This window comes from Ranitomeya imitator, chromosome 7, assembly GCF_032444005.1.
Source record: "Ranitomeya imitator isolate aRanImi1 chromosome 7, aRanImi1.pri, whole genome shotgun sequence".
NCBI lineage: Eukaryota > Metazoa > Chordata > Amphibia > Anura > Dendrobatidae > Ranitomeya > Ranitomeya imitator.
This window is the reverse complement of record NC_091288.1, coordinates 21215732-21235045: the sequence shown is the minus strand read 5'-3', so window position 1 is coordinate 21235045 and position 19314 is coordinate 21215732. Positions and strand designations below refer to the sequence as shown.

At 39.2% G+C, this 19314-nt stretch overlaps 1 protein-coding gene across 1 annotated transcript in view; it reads left to right on the top strand.

The window, feature by feature from the left end:
* Positions 1-19314, top strand: part of LRP1B (LDL receptor related protein 1B) — a 1659362-nt gene that overhangs the window by 575247 nt on the left and 1064801 nt on the right. Inside the window, exon 3 of the mRNA XM_069732880.1 lies at positions 17676-17804. Coding sequence (XP_069588981.1) covers positions 17676-17804 — 129 coding nt within the window. The remainder of the gene's footprint in view (positions 1-17675; positions 17805-19314) is intronic.

Here is a 19314-nt window from a genome sequence, read left to right as displayed (position 1 = left end):
TATGTTTGGATTCAGGGCCTTGGCTGAAATAAGCCCCTAGAATACTGGCACCTCCGGTGAGGAGTTGTTTGTCTTCTAGCTGCGTGACCATAGTTTTGCTCTGTTTGGTAGCTGTGTTCCTCTGTGAGGTTAACAGGGCACAGCATCTTGTTGTTTTAGTGAATCTGTGAAGTAACAGAGTATGCTAATACCGCCATATAGTACTGCCTATTACTAGCAGCAGGTTTCTCTCCTGCATTGTGGACCCCGGGTTGCGAACGCACCAACTGTGTCATATATATATATATATATAATCGGTGCGTTCCGCCAACCCTAACACCGCTCAATTTTGTTGAAGATTTTCTCTGCACCCAAATTTTATAAAATCTCATTCGCATTACTGATAATAAGGAAAACTGATTCTCTATCCAGCCTCCTGTGCACATCCCCTTGCAAAGCAAAGGATAAAATCTGCACCAAATCCACATCAAAATCCGCTTTATTGTGTTGATTTTGCCATGATTTAGTGATCTTATGGCAAAATATCTGCCCTCATAGGAGAAAAGAAATAGAAATGGCAAATTGAAAAAAAAGATCAAGCCCAAAATATACTTGAAAAAACACTTGTGGACATTTTTTTATTTATATGTGTTACCTCTTGGTCATAAGTTTGCAGATGTAAGAAAAAATCATGTACGGTGTCAAGAAAGTCAGATCACCCACTGGAACATCCAGCAGCACGGGAACTTATAACGCAACGAGGAGCAGCAGGGAAAAAATGATTCCAGCTCCAAGAATCTTCTAAAAAAAACAATATGCAAACTGCCTCTTCAGAGAGGAAGAGGACTACACCTCCAGTACCACCTAGTAGGAACCCGAAAAGTCAATATGGACCCTTTAACGAGCCTTGCCATAAGACTTAAGGCAAGGCTCGTTAAAGGGTCGATATGGACTTTGAGGTGGCACTATAGGTCTAGTCTTCTTCCTCTCTGAAGAGGCAGTTTACATATTTAATTTCCTATGGGAGCATACATGGCCTATAAGTCTCTTCATTCTGATATGTCAGGCCTGGCTTGCCACTCTTCACAAGGAGAAACGTTACCCCTTAGATCCTAATAAAGCCCCAAATTTTTTATAGAAAAACATGACAAAACTTCAAAAAAGAGGGAAAATATGTTTAAGACAGGGTCTTCATTCATTAAAATGGCAAAAGACCCTGTCTGAAATGCGTTTGCCCTCCTTACTGTGGTGTTGTACAACTGTGACTCATTTTAAATGTTTTTCTACCATAAATTTTTCATTTTGTCGTAAGATCCTGAAAGATAGATTCTGTTTCCATCCTAAAAAAATAATAATAATAACGTGTCCTGATAAGTAAACACAGCAGAAAATCTGCATCATATCCACATTGACGTTTATACTGTAGAACTTTTTGGAAAGATTATGATAATAAAACCGCATATTGTTTAGTTCCGGAGACTTTGTCCAGATGCTCATTACTCAGACATATTGCTTTCAAATGAAATATAATCTTATAAAACTGTAATGAGTTTATTACAATGTTAGGAAATGCAGAGAGAACTGACATTTATAATGACACTTCTGCACCTAATTATTTCACAAGACATTTACTTTACAAATTAGTTCCCTGCCATATTCTGACCTGCAGTGTTGTAAGCATTAACATACACACGAAACGCAGAGAGACCTCATCTAACTGACAATGGCACTGCAAGTCTACGGAGGAAAAGTACAAAGAATGTGCCAGGATCTACAACCTAGAACATGCAAAATCCACAAAGCTGTTGTCCTTGGCTACATATAAAACCTGTACCCCGGCGTCTCTAGCCATTTTGCCACCAAGTTAATACAAAGACACTTTCTCCTTAGAGTACCCTAAGACATACCAAGCCACATGGGCTGAGTGCACCTCCGCACAGCTCTAGGACACGTTACAAGCCATTATGGAGTCATAATGTGGCAGACAGCAGTTTGTGGAGCCAGGCTCTACCTGAAGGGAAGTCCAACCTCAAATTTAATTTCTTATGATGCCATCGGAAAAAAAAAATCCTCATCAGTTACAGAAAGTTAAGAAATGTTTTTCCACCTCTGCTTTATAAATCAAGGTCTCTAATGCTTTAGGTAATATGAATGAAGTGCCGTTAGTTTTGATGCATTTCATGATCAAACAACTTAGACTTGTAAGCCCAACTATAAGAGGAAAAAACATTAGCTGACCCTCAATTGGATATCCTGTTTCTGCGAAAATATTGTGGCACGGCTAGTGTTCTAGAACAAAAATGGCATAGCCATAAAAAGGATCCTTAAAAATTCAGTAGTTTATTGTAAATCCATTAAAATCCAACCCATCACCAAGAAACTGTAGCCGTGTTTCAGACTACGGTGTTACATCTATTATAGTCCAATTTATCACCTATAACCAGCCGACGCGTTTCAGATTACATCTTCATTTCCATAAAAATCCTATCTATCACCTATAAACCACCGACACATTTCAGACTACATCGTCCATAAAAATCTAATACACCCCCTAGAAGTTCCCAACACGTTTCAGACTATGTCTTTACTCGCAAAGAGTAAAGACGTAGTCTGAAACGCGTCTGCAATTTCTAGGTGACAAATTGAATGTTAAGGGATTTACAATAAGATTCTGAATTTTTAAAAATCTTTTTGCTGGATATGCTATTTTTTCCCCAAATATAAGAGACTCACGGCAGGTAATACACCATGATCATAAGCAAAAGAAAGTCTGATTAATACAAGAGCATCAGAAAAACAGATATTCCATTTTTTTCACCACTATATTTTGAAGAACTGGAACATGAATGGAGCGCCGCCATGGGACCGTGGGGTACTCGGTACCAGGTCCTGCGGTTCACAGGGAGATGTCACAGTTGCTGACCCAGACCGTGGCCCTGGGACATCTGTGTAAAAGGGGAAAGGTCTTTAAGGGGAAATGTTTGCGATGCCACCTGTGGTCTGTCAGGGTGACCGACGCTGCTTTTGGGGTCTGCTGAAATGATGTTATGGCAGCTAGATGGTATACCTTCCCAGAGGTCAAGTATGTCCCCAGGGCTTCCCAGTGTGTAGATGGTAGGATGGTGAGAGGCGCAGTGAAGAACGAGGACACAAGGTTACAGTCTCTTTACCTTTACTGAAGACTTCAGCATCCAGAGTCCAGAGCACCAGACCACAGGGCAGGCAGAGTCCAGCCGGTTTGGAGGCAAGTCCAGAGTTCCCTTGTCCAGGTGGAAATCAGTAGCCTTCCTTTGCGCTGCGGTGGTGTAGACCCTTACTGCCTATGGCTTCACATAAGGGTCTCACAGATGCGATGCTTCGCTCTCTCTGTCCCCCATATAGAATAGGACAATACCCGTATGACTGGTGACTTGACCCTTTTTATAGGGTCTCTTAGATAACCCGGCTCTGTAGTTGTCACCATGCCTCCTGGGTGTAGGTGTGGACAGGTAACTTGCAATTAGCTGTCCTGCCGGTCTCTGGAGCAAAGCATAAAGGTCCTTACTCCCTCGGTGTTCCGGCTACCGGGCTTCTGCGCCTCAGAAGAAGGCAGCCTGTGTAGGGCTGGTCCTCTTGTGGTATCCTCTCCTTTGCTTTGACTTCCTTCACGCTCGCTGCAATACAGTTCTGCCTTCTGAATGTCTCTTTCTGGGAGCTGCAGCTCTGAGGACATGCACAGCTCCTTGGACCCTCTGTCCACCTCAGACTCAGGTCTGGAACGTTCTAACATTCCCTACAGACTACCAGTTATATATATATGGGGAGTGACCTAATAAATAGGGTCAGGAGCTCCCCCTGGTGGCCTGGAGTGTGAAATATGTTGCATGTTTGTGATACCTGGACTTAGTTATCCTTCTTTACCTCCAAACATAGCATTACTCTCCCCAAAAGGAAAGCAATACCACTGCAATGACAAGGACCCTGGGGCACTGCATGAAGAAAGAATTGGGTAGGGTCAACAGGTTGCAGCTTCCAAGAACATAACTTTCAGACGTAAGAGATTTGTGCCTTTTGTCCTACCAAGAAAAAAGAGGGCATTACCACTAAAAGTTAGAAAATTAACTTTGAAGAAATGATATCCCTTACTTATATTACCATGTCCTAAGATGAGTGTTTTCATCTGATTTATCATTTACGACTAGTGATCAGTGGGGTCTTAGCACATAGACCACCCACATTGATCAAAACTTTTGATGTATGTGTATGATATTTGACATATCAAGTTTTTTAAATCAAAATAACAGTTACGTTTTAATGAAATTTGCATACAGATAAGGGTAGACACATTGGTATCTTCATAAAATGGCGGCATAGAATGTGACTTTTCATTGACGAACGTAGAGACTTCCTAGACTGGAACCACAGACATTTCTCTGAAACCACAGAACATTTCCTACACATTTATGATTTCAGCAAGATTTAGTGAAATTTATTAACAGATAAATCCTGTAGTTCGGGATCATAAATGCGACCGGTGACATGCATTAGTGCTTGAGAAATTCCTACCGCTCGGTACTCCGCACATCAGATCCGTAAATATTAAAAGCATAAGTGCTGAGTGTTAGGATATTGCATATATTAGACGCTTTCATGGAAGAAAGGTAATTAACACTGCCATTGTTCAATTCATTATTATCTCACTCAAGCAGCGCTACCTATTAATTTCACAAGGATCACAGATATCCGGCCATTAGAACAATTGACGTGGAGCAAGTGTGAAATGTATGACACTAATTAAGCAAAATCTCCAAACCGCAAATAGGTTTTTCTTAAGTAATGGGGACTGGCCGGCCAAGCCTTTAACTAAGAGTCATAAATAGTTTTGGGCATTTTGCATTCAGTCAAGGTAAATCCATTACTTGAGCTTGCATGTCGTATTTTTGTGACTCCAGCACTATACTTAAGATACAAAGGCAACTAAGATTCTAGTCCAGTTGGGGACTGTAATCTGAATTTTACATATTTTATGCTTTAAATATTAAGAATTTATTTAAAGGGGTAATCTAGTGCTTATTTTTTTAAGAACTAACAGGCAGGTAGTTAGAACCTACCTGCCTGTTGGGCCCGGCGCCGTTCTCAACCGGCACAGAGTGGTCACTGACCACTCCTTCCTACTATTCAGCTGATTCACTGATGTCACATTGACAGAGCAGGGGCTTCTCTTCCATTCTGCTCTCTTAATGGGACATGACTGTCAACATCATGCTGATTGACAGCCTATTTGCTGCTGCCAATCATCATGATGTCAGCAGTCATGTCCTGTCAACAGAGGAGCATGGAAAAGCTGGAGCTGCTCTGTTGACATGGAGCAGCTGTATCACCGGCAAGAGTGGTCAATGACCACTCTGTGCCGGTACCAGGTAGAACCGGTAGGTAATTAGCAACTGCCTACCTGCTAGTTTTTAGACTGATTAAAAAAGTAAAAAAAAACTCCTTTATAAACACTTTAAGCTCTATTATGCTAATTGGTAGACTGCAGAAGACTTAAGAACGTCTAAACCACAAGCTGTGAAACACTATAAATCATAGCATGCTGAGAATTATTGTTCCACCGCTATAATAGAGCTCCAGGTTACCTGGTACTAGCTTAGCCAATATTATTTCTTAATTAATCCATACTGCATAATGCCTGTTTTTAATTCTGGAACCTACGGAATGTTTCTGAGGAGACGTGCCTGGTGTTAAGTAAATCCTTAAAAGTAAAAATTATTGTAATCTGAGAGTAAAAAAAATAATTGTAATATCCCTTGGTCCTTGTGGAAATGAATGCCACAAAGAATATTTATTCAGAAGAAGAGACCAAGCAATTTTTAGTGTTATGGTCTTTTACATTTATAGTATTTTTTAGCTAAAATAAAATGTATGAACATTTTTTTCTTAAAGAAATCATGCTATAAAGGTCAAGGGCTTTGCAGAACTATTATATGGAAATAGTTTTTTCATCACCATTTTCATGATTAAACAGAACTCATTTGGTTTTCTGATGACATAAGTTTTCCTTAATAGAACTGCTGGGGTTCCTGGTCTTGTGGTCATAATACAATTCTCGAGGTTGTGTTTATATGACCATGTTTCCAGTACTTGTGCAAAACAGATATTATATGGACGGCACGTGGACCGCCTTAAGTAAATGTCTAATGAAGATGCAGGAAAGATATATATCTTGGTACTGTGTTAGCCAGTAGATAAAAAAATATTTAGAATTCAGAGTCCTCAGTGGTAATGAAGATGAGCATTTTTCTTCACGGACCGAGTGGCCCCAATGTAAGAAAAAAGCGCAACATTAAATAGTTTTTTCTATTTTTGATATATTCATACCATATGCACTGTATACTCTATAAAGGTTGTACAGGAAACTGAGGCAGGCATTATATATATTTTTTGTCTTTGAACGTGAAAAATGGTCATACAGAACACTATGGATTAAAAATATTTTTCCTTGGAGGAAAATTAATGATTTTTTATACTCATTCAAATCCAAGATTCAAAAGTTAGGACTTATTTATTGGAAATGTGATCATAGTTATATTAGTGTGGGTCCCACCGATCTCCAAAATGGGAATTTATTTTCCTGTTCTACCCTTGTTCTAGCTTAGCTGGAAGACCCTCATGGAGGGGTAAATTAATTAATTGAACACACAGGCCATTGTCCAGTCATGAATGCGCTTTGCTACTCAACTAAAATGTCTACAACACTGGCATAGATAGCCGAATGTAGAGCTTAGCTATCATTGTCACTCCTGAAGACAATAATGTCACAGGTTACCAGCTTCTCCACTCAACATCTCCTTGACATCACATAAAAATGGGGACACATCGATCCAACAATTATCACTGAGCTATTTTTGTTGTCCTTCAAGACAAACTTTCAGATAAGTAAAGATTATTACATTTTTTAGCACCTTCCGCTTCCTCTTGACTAGACAGATATCCTGGACTCTGGGAAACGGCAAATCTCTCAGGGATCTCAGAACCCTTTTGCGCCAATAATAACTGCAAGTCGCTTTAGATAAGTCTCTATGAGCTTTCCACATCTTACACCTGGGATTTTTGCCCATTTCTCAAGGCAAAACTGCTCCAGCTCGTTCCATTTAGATGGTTTCCTCTGGTGAACAGCAATCTTCAAGTCTGACCACAGATTTTCAATTGGACTAGGCCACTCCAAAACATTTACACTTTTCCCCTTAAACCACTCGAGTGTTGCTTTTGCAGTATACTTTGGGTGATTGTCTTGTTAGAAGGTGAACCTTCATCACAGTCTCAAATCACTGACAGACTGAAACAGGTTTTGCTCAAGAATATCCCATTATTTAGCATCAACTTGGAAAATTGTTCCTGTCCCTGCTGATGAAAAACATCTGCACAGCATGATGCTGCCACGACTATTGTTCACTGTGGGTATGGTTTTCATGTGGTGATGAGCTATGTTGGTTTGGCGCCAAACATAGCATTTACCTTGGTGGCCAAAAAGTTCAATTATGGTCTCATCTGACCACAGCACCTTCCCCCATACATTTGGGGAGTCTCCCACATGTTTTGTAGCAAACTCAAAACAAGCTTTACAATTTTAGTGTGTTAGTAAAGAAGTAAAGGCTTTTTTTCTGCCCACTTTTCCATAAAGACCACCTCTATGAAGTGTACGGCATATTCTGGTTGCATGGGCAGACACTCCAGTCTCTACTTTGGAATTATGCAGCTCTTACAGGGTTACGATTGTTTCTCTGCTGCCTCTCTGATTACTGCCCTCTTTGCCTGGGCTGGTTTTGGTGGGTGGTTCTCTCTTGGCAAGATTGTTGTGCTACTATGTTCTTCCCATTTGATGATACTTGATTTGATGGTGCTCTGGGGGATCATCAGAGATTGGGATATTTTTTTATAACCCAACCTTGACTTGTATTTCTCAACATCTTTGTCCCTGACTTGTTTAGAGATCTCCTTGGTCTTCATGGTGTTGTTTGAAGATTTCCTTGGTCTTCATGGTATTGTTTGGAGATCTCCTTGGTCTTCATGGTATTGTTTGGAGATCTCCTTGATCTTCATGGTGTTGTTTGGACATCTCCTTGGTCTTTATGGTGTTGTTTGGGCCTCTCCTAGGTCTTCATGGTGTTGTTTAGAGATCTCCTGTTCTTCATGGTGGTGTTTGGAGATCTCCTTGGTCTTCATGGTGTTGTTTGGTTTTTGGTGCCTCTTCCTTTGTGGTGTTGCAGCCTCTGTGGCCTTTCAGAAAAAGTGTATACACTGACAGAGATGTGACACTTAGATTGCACACAGGTGGACGTCCTTTCACTAAACATGTGCCTTATCAAGGTAATTGATTGCACCAGAAATTTTTAGGGGATTCATAGCAAAAGGGGTGAATACATATGCACATGCCAATTTTTAGTTATTTCATCCCATAAATTTAATTTATGCCTATATTTTTCTTACTTTATTTCACTAACTTAACTATTTCACACAAATTGGATAGGAAAAATATTTATACATGGGTTGTAATGTAACAAAATAGGTAAAAAAAATCCAAAGGGGTGAATACTTTCACCAGCCACTGTACATTTGGCAATTTTGTACTTCAGTCATAACTAGCTAAGAAATAGATATTAAGATCCATCTTATACTTACCTAGAAAAACATCTCAGCATTCCTAATAAATATGACATTGCTCCCATGGTTCCAGACATGAGTTTCTTACTAAATCTGTTGAGAAGTAGATTCAGAGAGACTTGTTAAGTTTTATTCTTAGTCTTTCCAGAGTCACTTTATCTTACTGTGTCCAAGACACCACAAATTAGATTCTACGCTTGAGTGGATAGGAAAACCGTGCTGGAAAAATGATACATAGATCCTTGTGGAAAATGGTCAATACTCCATAGGACTGCAAATGAGATGTACAAAACAGGGAAACACAAGGACAATGACTAGGAAAAGTAAATGTTACTACCACTCAGCAATCTTGGCCATCTATTCAATGGGGCAGGGTATACTTTCATGTCCATGACTATGCTAATTTAATCTCATAGTACGGAGTTCAATATGAAACTATATTATGCACCAGGCTTTGTCTACAAACATTACTGCAATGTTGGGAAACTGGAAAATAAGGACCATTTAAGTCACTCATGAATTGACTTAGGGCTAAACTGAGGAGCAAAGTCTAAATTATTGGGCGTGCCTCACCTTTAACCCTAACAAGAATGTGTGAACTTTGCTACAGGTTATCCCATGGTTACTAATCCTGAAATAGTCTCTGTTAGGAACATTGGACTCCTAGATTGGAAGACCTTCCCGATTCACCCTACCCTTGTTATATACGTAGTCAGATGGAGCATGGGATGAGATTGGTCGGAAAAATTCAGAAAGAGGTCTGAAAAGGCGGCAGACGATAGAATGTGGTCATTAAGAAACACTCCAAGGTGGGCTGGACCCTAGTGGTCTTTGCTGCTCAGGCATAGGGTTATGTGGGCAGGATCATTATGAATACTTGGGCACTTAGCACAGACTGGCCTGTTCGGATGCCAATGTATGCACACAGCTCAAAATCTTGGTGTAGAAAACTAAAATGATGTCTAGGGACTAATATGTCATATACAATAGTTTTCTTTAAGTGTCATATCGTTATACTTCACAAATATCTTGTCCCCATGTGCATTTAGCTATACATGAAGTATAGTCTCCTCAATGGTCCCACTGCAATTACATAGCCTACCTATTTGGAATATTTGACTATGTGTCTCAAATTATGGGTGTGGAGATGAGACCTGCAGGTTCCATTAGGTCCCAAAGAACCATGGTCTCTGCAAAAAACCCTTTGAGACACATTGTCTGGAAATGCTAAGATTCTGAATATGCTTCAGTTCTATACTAGTAGTATGCTGTTAATGAAAGGAAATAAACCTGATTGAAGTAGAGTACAATTGGTTTGAGAAGCACTCAGTAAGACGTACCAAATTTGATGTATTATCCCAATATGAGTGACATCTTGTCCCAGGTGATTATAGGAACGTTTAGACCATCTGTTCCACAAAGCTATCCTCCCCTCATGATATGAAGCCCATTTAGCTGGTCTTACCGGTTTATATAATGGAGTAAACATGATGATTACACACTGAATCACTTGCAGGCATGCCTCTCTATAATAAGACACCATCAGGTTCCTTGACTACTGGGCTGTCTGAGGAAATCACATAAAAAGCAGAAAAATGCTTCTTCAGAAAGAGATAAGAAATCCCGTTACCAGCTATAATACCGAACAACTTGAACGCTTCCGTCTTTGATTTGCTCTTGATATGGCGTGTTCTACATGTAACAATGCTTCGAGCCTCCTCGTCTCCTTTCATGGAGCACATCTCAAAGATCTAAATCCCATCTCTGTAATGGATGCCTATTACAAGGGCTATTTTATGCTCTAATTATGTTTTGGATTCTTCTATGGTGCATTATACATTTTTATCTCCATCAGCAGAATGCGATAAGCCTCATTCAAATATTCAGCAGCGTTCAATGGGAGGACAGGCTGGCTTGGGTAGTTGGAAAGCTGAAGGCAAGGACACTGGATATGCAATGAGGACAGATGAAGCCGGGCAGCTGCAGGGGATGGAGTTGCAGAGCTGTAAATTATTTGGGTAGGAGAGGTTAACATTTTGCAAAAATTAATATAGACACACACACACCAAAGAAATACAATTGAGAATATATACATTCATGCTAACAAAATACATTTGTGAATACATACATACACACTAATACAAATGCATGAATATTTGCATTTACACCCTAATATTTCTATATAGTAATACCAGTACATACACACATACACATATACAGCACTTTTATAAATATACACTGACACAATAACACAATGTTTCATGCAGTTGTGCTCAAAAGTTTACATACCCCTGCAGAATTTTTTTCTTGGCCTTTTTCCAGAGAACATGAATGATAACACCAATACTTCACATGGTTAGTGGTTGGGTGAAGCCATTTACTGTCCAACTACTGTGTTTTCTCATTTTAAGTCGTAATGACAATCCAAAACATCCAAATGACTCCGATCAAAAGTTCACATATCTTAATTCTTAATACCGTGTATTGCCTCCTCTATCATCAATGACAGCTTGAAGTCTTTTGTGGTAGTTATGGGTGAGGTTCTTTATTTTCTCAGATGGTAAAGCTGCCTACTCTTCTTGGCAAAAAAGCCTCCAGTTCCTGTAAATTCCTGGGCTCTCTAGCATGAACTGTGCACTTGAGATCTTCCCAGAGTGGCTCAATGATATTGAGGTCAGGAGACTGAGATGGCCACTCCAGAACTTTCACTTTGTTCTGGTGTAGAAGGTCAACTTGGCCTTGTGTTTGGGATCATTGTCATGTTGGAATGTCCAAGTACAGTTTTATAGGAAAATCTGATCAATTTTTTTGTAGAAACAATCAAAAACATCTTTAAGAACCATTGGCCACCTCATGACTATCAACCATAGCCCCGCGAACATCCTCCTACCTGCAACATCCCCTATGCCTCTTCTGATTAGTAGGGGATCCAGTTCCATGAACATCTAGGTGGGCTGCGCTGCTGGAGTAAATAAATTCATCAGAAATGATGATGAGAATAAGGCTTTTTATTCAGAACTTGTTTCAACGCGGTAGCGGCATCTTTATTAGGTGAAAAAAAACAAATGTCTTCGAATTAGTTGACGCCAAGATGTTAGCTCTGATCTACTAAAAAGAAGAGAGAAGAGCTTATGGGGATTCCAGCAGGTAGGGTGAGCTGTATATTGGCGGTTCTATGGCTGGTAGCCATGGACTACTGAAGTGGATAAGAGTTCTGTGAATTTTTATTGATCCTTTCTACTCTTTGGGATTTAATCAGGGAAGAACAAGAATCTTGATCAATGAGATACCCACGTTGATGAGCATCATTGTCCTTCTCACAATAAGATGACACTTCCTACATTTCAGGGGTTCACTTTTCAGACTGTGCTGTGCATGCTAGTATAAAGGACAATAAAAATACAGCGACCATGATAGGACAGGATACCGAAGAAACAGAACATCTCTATTGAAAAGCAAGAGGCAGATAACTCAGGATCGTAAGGTGCTACTGACAAACCGAGGTGGGCACAGATCAGCGCTTACCTTCCCCCTCTCTTTGAACAGTGACCTCTGTACTTAATACAAAGCATTCTGCCATGACTTTCTTATAAAAGTCAATGAGTCATTATCTGACTTTTTTTTGTCATCTTTTCACATGTAAATTCCTGCTGTACAGTAATTTTCTCCGAACTGGCTTAGTATTGAAATTTAAGATTTAGGTAGAAACCTAGTAAAGTCCTTTGCAGCCACCATCGTTATCCAGTAAAATTTGCCACATCTGATACATGACCACAATAATACATAACTCCATTTGTCCAATATTTGTTATTTGTGTTGGGGCTCCCGTCTTCAATAGAAAAAAATAAGGAAGAACAATGCATCTCGAAAAATAATAATGATTGTGTTTATGAGATCAAGGTCACAGTGAATTAGATCAGGCGAGTTTCTGACTGTGCAGGGAAAAGGAAATCATGAATTAGTAATGATTTCATTTGCTTACTAACTGTTCAAATAGCAAAAATGTCCTGACAAAATATTGTGTTGGCGTGAGGCGTAATAACTTGCTTCATTACAGAAATATTTACTTCTAAACAATGAATTTATAATATCTGGTGTTTACTACACATTATGTAACGGGAACGGAATTATCTGGACAATCGGTTCTATCCAGATCACCCATCTACAAACAGAACAAATAAAATAGTATTTAAATTGACAGTACATTGTAGATTAGAAAACCACAGAGGATGGAAATATTTATTGTTGTTTCCAAAATATTGAGATTGAGATATGGAATTATTCATTGACCTCTGGAGGTTCTAAACAATGAAACCCTTGCAATCCCAAGATATGGTCTCCTCAACCCAGGAACCAGGTTCATTTTAAACAGAACAGAGATACATGTCCTCAGCTTCTCCAATTATTATCTATGGAACTACCAGAGAAAGCCAAGTTTCGCCGGTTCCAGAGCCTTTTTCTGGGCATTGCAGGAGGTCCTAGCAATCAGACTCTCAGTGATCACTAAATTATCAATTTTTCCTATGAAATATTTAGTTTTTCACATGTCAATCTCCAAAGGCAATGGTAACATAACCCATATCCAACTGGTTTGTAGAAATATTGGTTCAGTGACTACAGAAAAAAATCATTTTAGTTAAAACCCAATCTATGGATGGAACAATTATAAACTAAGTGAATTTTAGAACAGATCAACCACATTACCATTGTTTAGTACAGTGTTCCCCAAGTCCGGTCCTCAAGAACCACCAACAGGTCATGTTTTCAGGATTTCCTTAGTATTACACAGGTGATAATTGCTTCACCTGCACAGGCAATAATTCTATCACCTGTGCAATACTAAGGAAATCCTGAAAACATGACCTGTTGGTGGCTCTTGAGGACCGAACTTGGGGAACACTGGTTTAGTATCTAGCTCCATATCCATGAATGTATCTCATAAAGAGCCATAATCCAGTTCCGACCACTTTCTTATACTTTCTCAAAACCATTAACCACAATAATCGCAGAAATATTCACCATATACACCCCTACGATTATCTATCCCATAACTCCAGATATTCTTATTCCTATTGGCTCCAAAGTGTCTTACTTAACAATACGTTAAAGGTCAGATAAGAAGGGTTAATTGAAATTTTTGGAACTCGTTGCATTATTAAGCTCATAAACGTGAGCTAATGGCACAATTTATTTAAATATTATTCATTAAAGTCTAGAGAATTAATTTAATCTGATCTTAAAATATAAAAAAAAAGGAGATGCCAGCGGTAGTTGTATAGATTGGTCCGTCTATCTTAAATACCGTGCTATTTTTTCTTAATTACAGTCATTAATCAACATCATCTGATAATGGTGCAATGAGGGTCTAGGTAATATCCATATGAAATCGTTGTACGAGGCAGTAGACGTAGAGAGAGCATATTCCCGAGTGATGGACTTATGGCGGAGACTCGTAAAATGCAGAGGTGGTGAACGTAGCATTCTCTTTTCCTGTGTACTAATAAAGTAGGTATTGCTGGGATTAATTATAGATACTGACCTGACAGAGTATAATTTACACTTCACTCACAGTCAGGAAGCAAAGGATTCATTTGCATCCAAATAAGGATTCTCGTTGAGGATTTAATTTGCTAAATAAAGTTTTAGAACTGATCAGCTTTTAAAAGGTGGGGGACTTAAAGGGAATGCTCATTTTTATTTTGGTGTCTTTATTCCTTACAAAATGTCAAGCTAGTAGCCCCCATACACGTTTCCAGGTCAAAAGGTGCCAGTTTTTGTTCTTACTTTATTCCTGTTCTAATTTCTTTATTTCTAATCTGCCAATCGTTCCAGAGACATAGGGATTTTTATTTAGTGCACAAAATTAGCTAGTTTTTCAGATTTTTATGGCTCACATGACTCTCTGGAGACTTCTTTTCTTGCTGCTCTGCCCCTTGGTAAAGTGTAAGACCCTAAAAGTCAACATCACCTGACCATCAGTTGTCAGTTATCAGCGTCAAAATACCGACACTCTTAGCTGCGTTCAAGCCACTGTGTCATGTTTAGACAATGTCGTGCCTGATGATGCTCTGAGCATGGTGGGGCGCCCAAACTAGGAAGCTACTGAAACGGACGGTTACCTACTTTCCAAAATTTGTGCACATATAAAAAAACAAACTTGCCTGAGATCCAATGGTTCAAGATTCAATAGAATCATATGTCAAATAAAAAAAAATAAAAAAACAATACTCAATGGAGGAGCTGGAATAAATTAGGAGCACAAATTGGCCACTTTGACCTAGATGATAGAGAATAAATCAGACTTTGACCTACTGGCAGACATCATGACTGATCAAATACCTCCTGGTATCTCTCAGACCCCTCCCCATCCAACTTAAGCCTTTTATATGTCCCTCATGCTCCTAAACATGTCTATGACAGAATTATCAAAATTACTGTTGGTGTTGAAGGGACGTTCTCCTCCTGGGTACTCCCCATCCCCGCTAAGATAGGGCAGGGTTATCATAAATTGTTGCCCTGTTTTGGACTCTCCAGCCGATGCTGGAGATTTCCTTCCTGCCTTTTGACCAAGGCGGCTCCGTGCGAGGAACCACAGCCAGACATAGTATGAGGAGTCACATCTAGACAGTGCTGTCGGACAAGGTGAAGTCACGGTGAGCTAAATACTTCTCTTCCCCTTGCCACATTTTCCTTTTTTGGGGGCTGGGACAAGAACAGACTTACTTGTATGGAGTGCAGGACAGTCCAGGCAAATTCGAGACTGTTGGCAGCAATGCTCATAGCAATCAATCACATCGCAGTTCTCATTTTGTATTCCGTTCTTGACACATAAATTCGAGTTGAGATTGTTTTCTACAGGCCTTCTAAATTTCAAAATTTCCTGTTGAATAGGAGAAAAAACAAGGTGAAGGCAGAGGCTTTATGGATAGTCAGTAGTCCTTGGCTGACGGATGGGAGCTCTGCAAACCTCCTCCTACCTACTAGCCTCTTCTATCTACTAGTGTGACAACAAACTACAACAATGATGTTGAGCCAAGCCTACTGATCAGAATATGCACCCTGGATACTGGAAAGTAGCAGGTAGTTTGCTGGGCTCCCGTCCGACAGATAAGAACTATCGATGTGGTCAAAGGAAAAGGGCAATACGAGTCGATTTGCTCATCTCTAGTTGACGGTAATGATGACAATTAGAATTCCGTAAGACTGTAGGCATATCTACTAAATATTGTCAACTCCTGCAAGTAACAGTTTAAAGGGTTTGTGTATAACATCACTGCTCCACACATTGTGTTCTCCCACTAACTTCAATAGAAGTTGATCTGCAGTGCTCGAAAACGGTGTCCTGGTTCCGTTCACCAGTCCCTTTTGGACTTGAAAGCAGCTGATCACTGGGAGAGCTGGGAGTCCAACCACCACTGATTTGATATTGACAACCTATCGTAAGTCCTGAGTGACCCCTTTAACGGTGACTTTGCCTCTGCTACATCTGTAAATACAATTGATCATGTCAAGCAATAACTCCCTTTTCCAGTGATAATGTTTTTTTTTTTCCTTTGGTGGCTTAAAAAGACATTTGGGATCTTCAGTTCTTGAAGACGTTACACACAGAAGCCACTTACTCAGCACCAAGCGTCTAAATCAGCACTTTCAAGAAGAGCTGAAGACTCGATACAATGGCTATCCGGGGAGATATGAAAGCCTCCAACTCACTCCCTTTAATTAGTCATTTCTACATGATTATGCACAAATTACAAGTTAACCTTGATTCTTCCTGTCATCGCTCTACGTCTATGGGACCTGATTTACATCAACTTCTGTACAAATATTTATCTTGCTATTCAGAGAGTTATTGTAAGTGGCAGATAATGTATCTATGTCAATACACCATGCCCGGAATAAAATTACCACGATTTTTCTGAAAAATTGTGATATATTATGTGTGATATTATGTGTGATTATGGTATGTATATACATACACACATAAATGTATATATAATGTAAAATATTTAATGAATTCTGTACATATATATATTTACTTATATTTTGTAAGATAATTTTGTTGGCGCAGGTAGTTGTCCATCTCTTCACAGTCCCACCTATTAACTCCATGAACTTTGCATCAAATGTATTGTTTATTGAGGAATAGTTTTGCACGTAATTCTTTTCTGGCGTGTCTTAAACGGAATGCCCATTTTCATCAGTTTGTAAAAGGCACAGCATTGTCTTTCCTGCGTTGCCTTTACAAACGTTTCCCTATTCTTTCATACTTAACAGTCCGTAAAAATAGGACCTCATTCAGATAGCATCCGATTGCAGTCAGATTTTTTCATAGACTCATAGACGTACATTGCCGTTTTGATCTGGATTTTGGCAATTTTGCCCTTGGATCGATATCAGATATGCATTCACAATTTTGCATGGACCAATTGGTCTATGAAAAATCATGAACATGTGATCGACCACACTCACTATTACAGATACTCGGGCTATGCGTGAAAAACACCGATAGCACTCTTGCGCAAAAACTGACATGTGAACGAACCCTTAGTCTCTTTCAAGTAAGTGGACGGACCTGCAATACCAAGCACGACCATTGCAAAATGGATGGCGCTCTACCTGGTAAACAATAAAAGGGGATGCTCCTCTCCTTGCAATCCCATCATTTAGCTAATTAGTGGGTTTTGGAACCAACAAGCCTAAAGGTACATTATTAATTTCATAGCTCTGTAATTTCATTATGTCAACCAAACCTTTGTGTTGCTCTCTGACACATCTAAAAATTATAGAAACTTTGCACACAAAAAAAAAATTGTGTCTACAGCTCAGTGTAACCGAACGTCATGAAAATTGCATGTGGGTTTACAAAGCCAGGAGAGAAGTAAAGCAGGTAGCCATTGATTGGCCAATGGGCCGGTCAACAGCCGGTACTCCGCCTCATTATGATTACGTCATTGCTTTTAGACATAGGTTGGAACTTATAATACTTTGATTAAATCCAATATATATGGAACCTATATCTGCATCCATAACTACATCTGTATCTTTTTTATTTTCAGGTACCGTATACAAGTGCCCCTCCAATCACATACTTTGTGTTGGATCCAAAACATGCATCCATTTCTCCAAACTCTGCAACGGAGTATTCGACTGCAGCGATGGATATGATGAAGGGGCGCACTGTCGGGGTGAGTTAAAGAAAATCAAAGTTTTGTGTTTCTCTAAAAAAAAAAAATGGTTTGTCAAAAAGTCTCCCGGCGAAAGATAATTTGTGACTTTGTAGCCATAATCTTTAAGTGAAAGGATTGTATTAGAAGAAGGATCCTTCTCACGCCTCTCTTGGGCTGTGTCTGGTGCAGCAGTTCATCTTCACTACCTTGATTTTCAATACCAAACACAGCCATGATCAAGAGAGGTCCATGATGCCTGGCTTGGCCACGGGACTCTTGACCCAAACTCAACAGCCTCGTAGACATACAGTGTATGAGGTTGTTGAGTTCGGGTCAAGAGACATCGCAGTCCATACTTGGACACAAAGTGTGTAAAACCAACCAGCTCATCAAAATTGTTTTCAGTAGTCACCATTTTTGAGGAAGCAGATATGCAAAATGTCCTTGTTTTCCCCGAAAACATTTTTCTTGACCTTACCTAATTTGGGAACATATTTTTCTAGATATTGAATGTAAGTCATTGTTTGGTACATAGAAATGTTTTTTTTTATGTTTGATGACCGTATGCATTGGTGTATTTAACTGAGTAGGAGGTACAGGCCCCTATGGGATCCTGCAGCCAATGGGCGTAGTTCCACTTATAGTTGATCATTGTGGATGATTCAAAAAGTATGAAAAGTACAGGAGACAAGAAAAAACTGAATGCAGGTCACTGGAAATAGTTCATCAACGCAGGTTACTTGGTCATGTTTATCAGTCAATTTTACATGTCCTGAAATCACCTCTGAAGGTTGTTGTAAAAAAGCGGGAGGCATGTAACAAGTCTCGTGAGGTTCCATCAGAATACCCCTGTATATGCTTATCTCTTACAGATCTGCATTTTTAGCTATATTCTATGAATCTGATTTATTATTGCATTTTGCGCCTTTTTTTGTCCTGTTTTTCATGTTTTTACCCTGTTTTTTGTTTGCACCTTATTTTTCTTTTAATTTGATTTTTTTTAAGTTATTTTATGTGCGCCTGCCTGTGATTCTTTTATACATATATTTGTCATTGTGGGCAGGGTTTGATGTTGCCAATTATCTTTGCTGATTTCTTAATTAAAACTTTTGAAAAAGCATCAGTTTTTTAGTTCAAATACACTCCAATTCCCCCACTGGAATAATTTTATGATCGTCCAAAAAGTTTGTGCTATTTTAAGAGAACATGCAACTTTTATTTTTTTTTTTTACTAAAAAGGTGGAAAAAAGATTAAGGACCAAAAAAAAAGAGCTTTTCTTAATTGCACAAAATTCACGATCCATGTGCACCATTTTTAAGAATTGGGTGCTAAAAAAACCCCCCAACAATGAATAGAAGACAAGAAAAGAAAAAATAACAAGAAAAAAATCAGATCATTAATTTGGGCCTATAAGTTTTAGTCTTTCTGAGTGGACAAAATTCTGATAAAATTCTGATAAAATTGGCAAGGAAATGATGATCATTAAAAATGTTATTTCCAAAATTGCAAGATCAATTATCAAAAGGG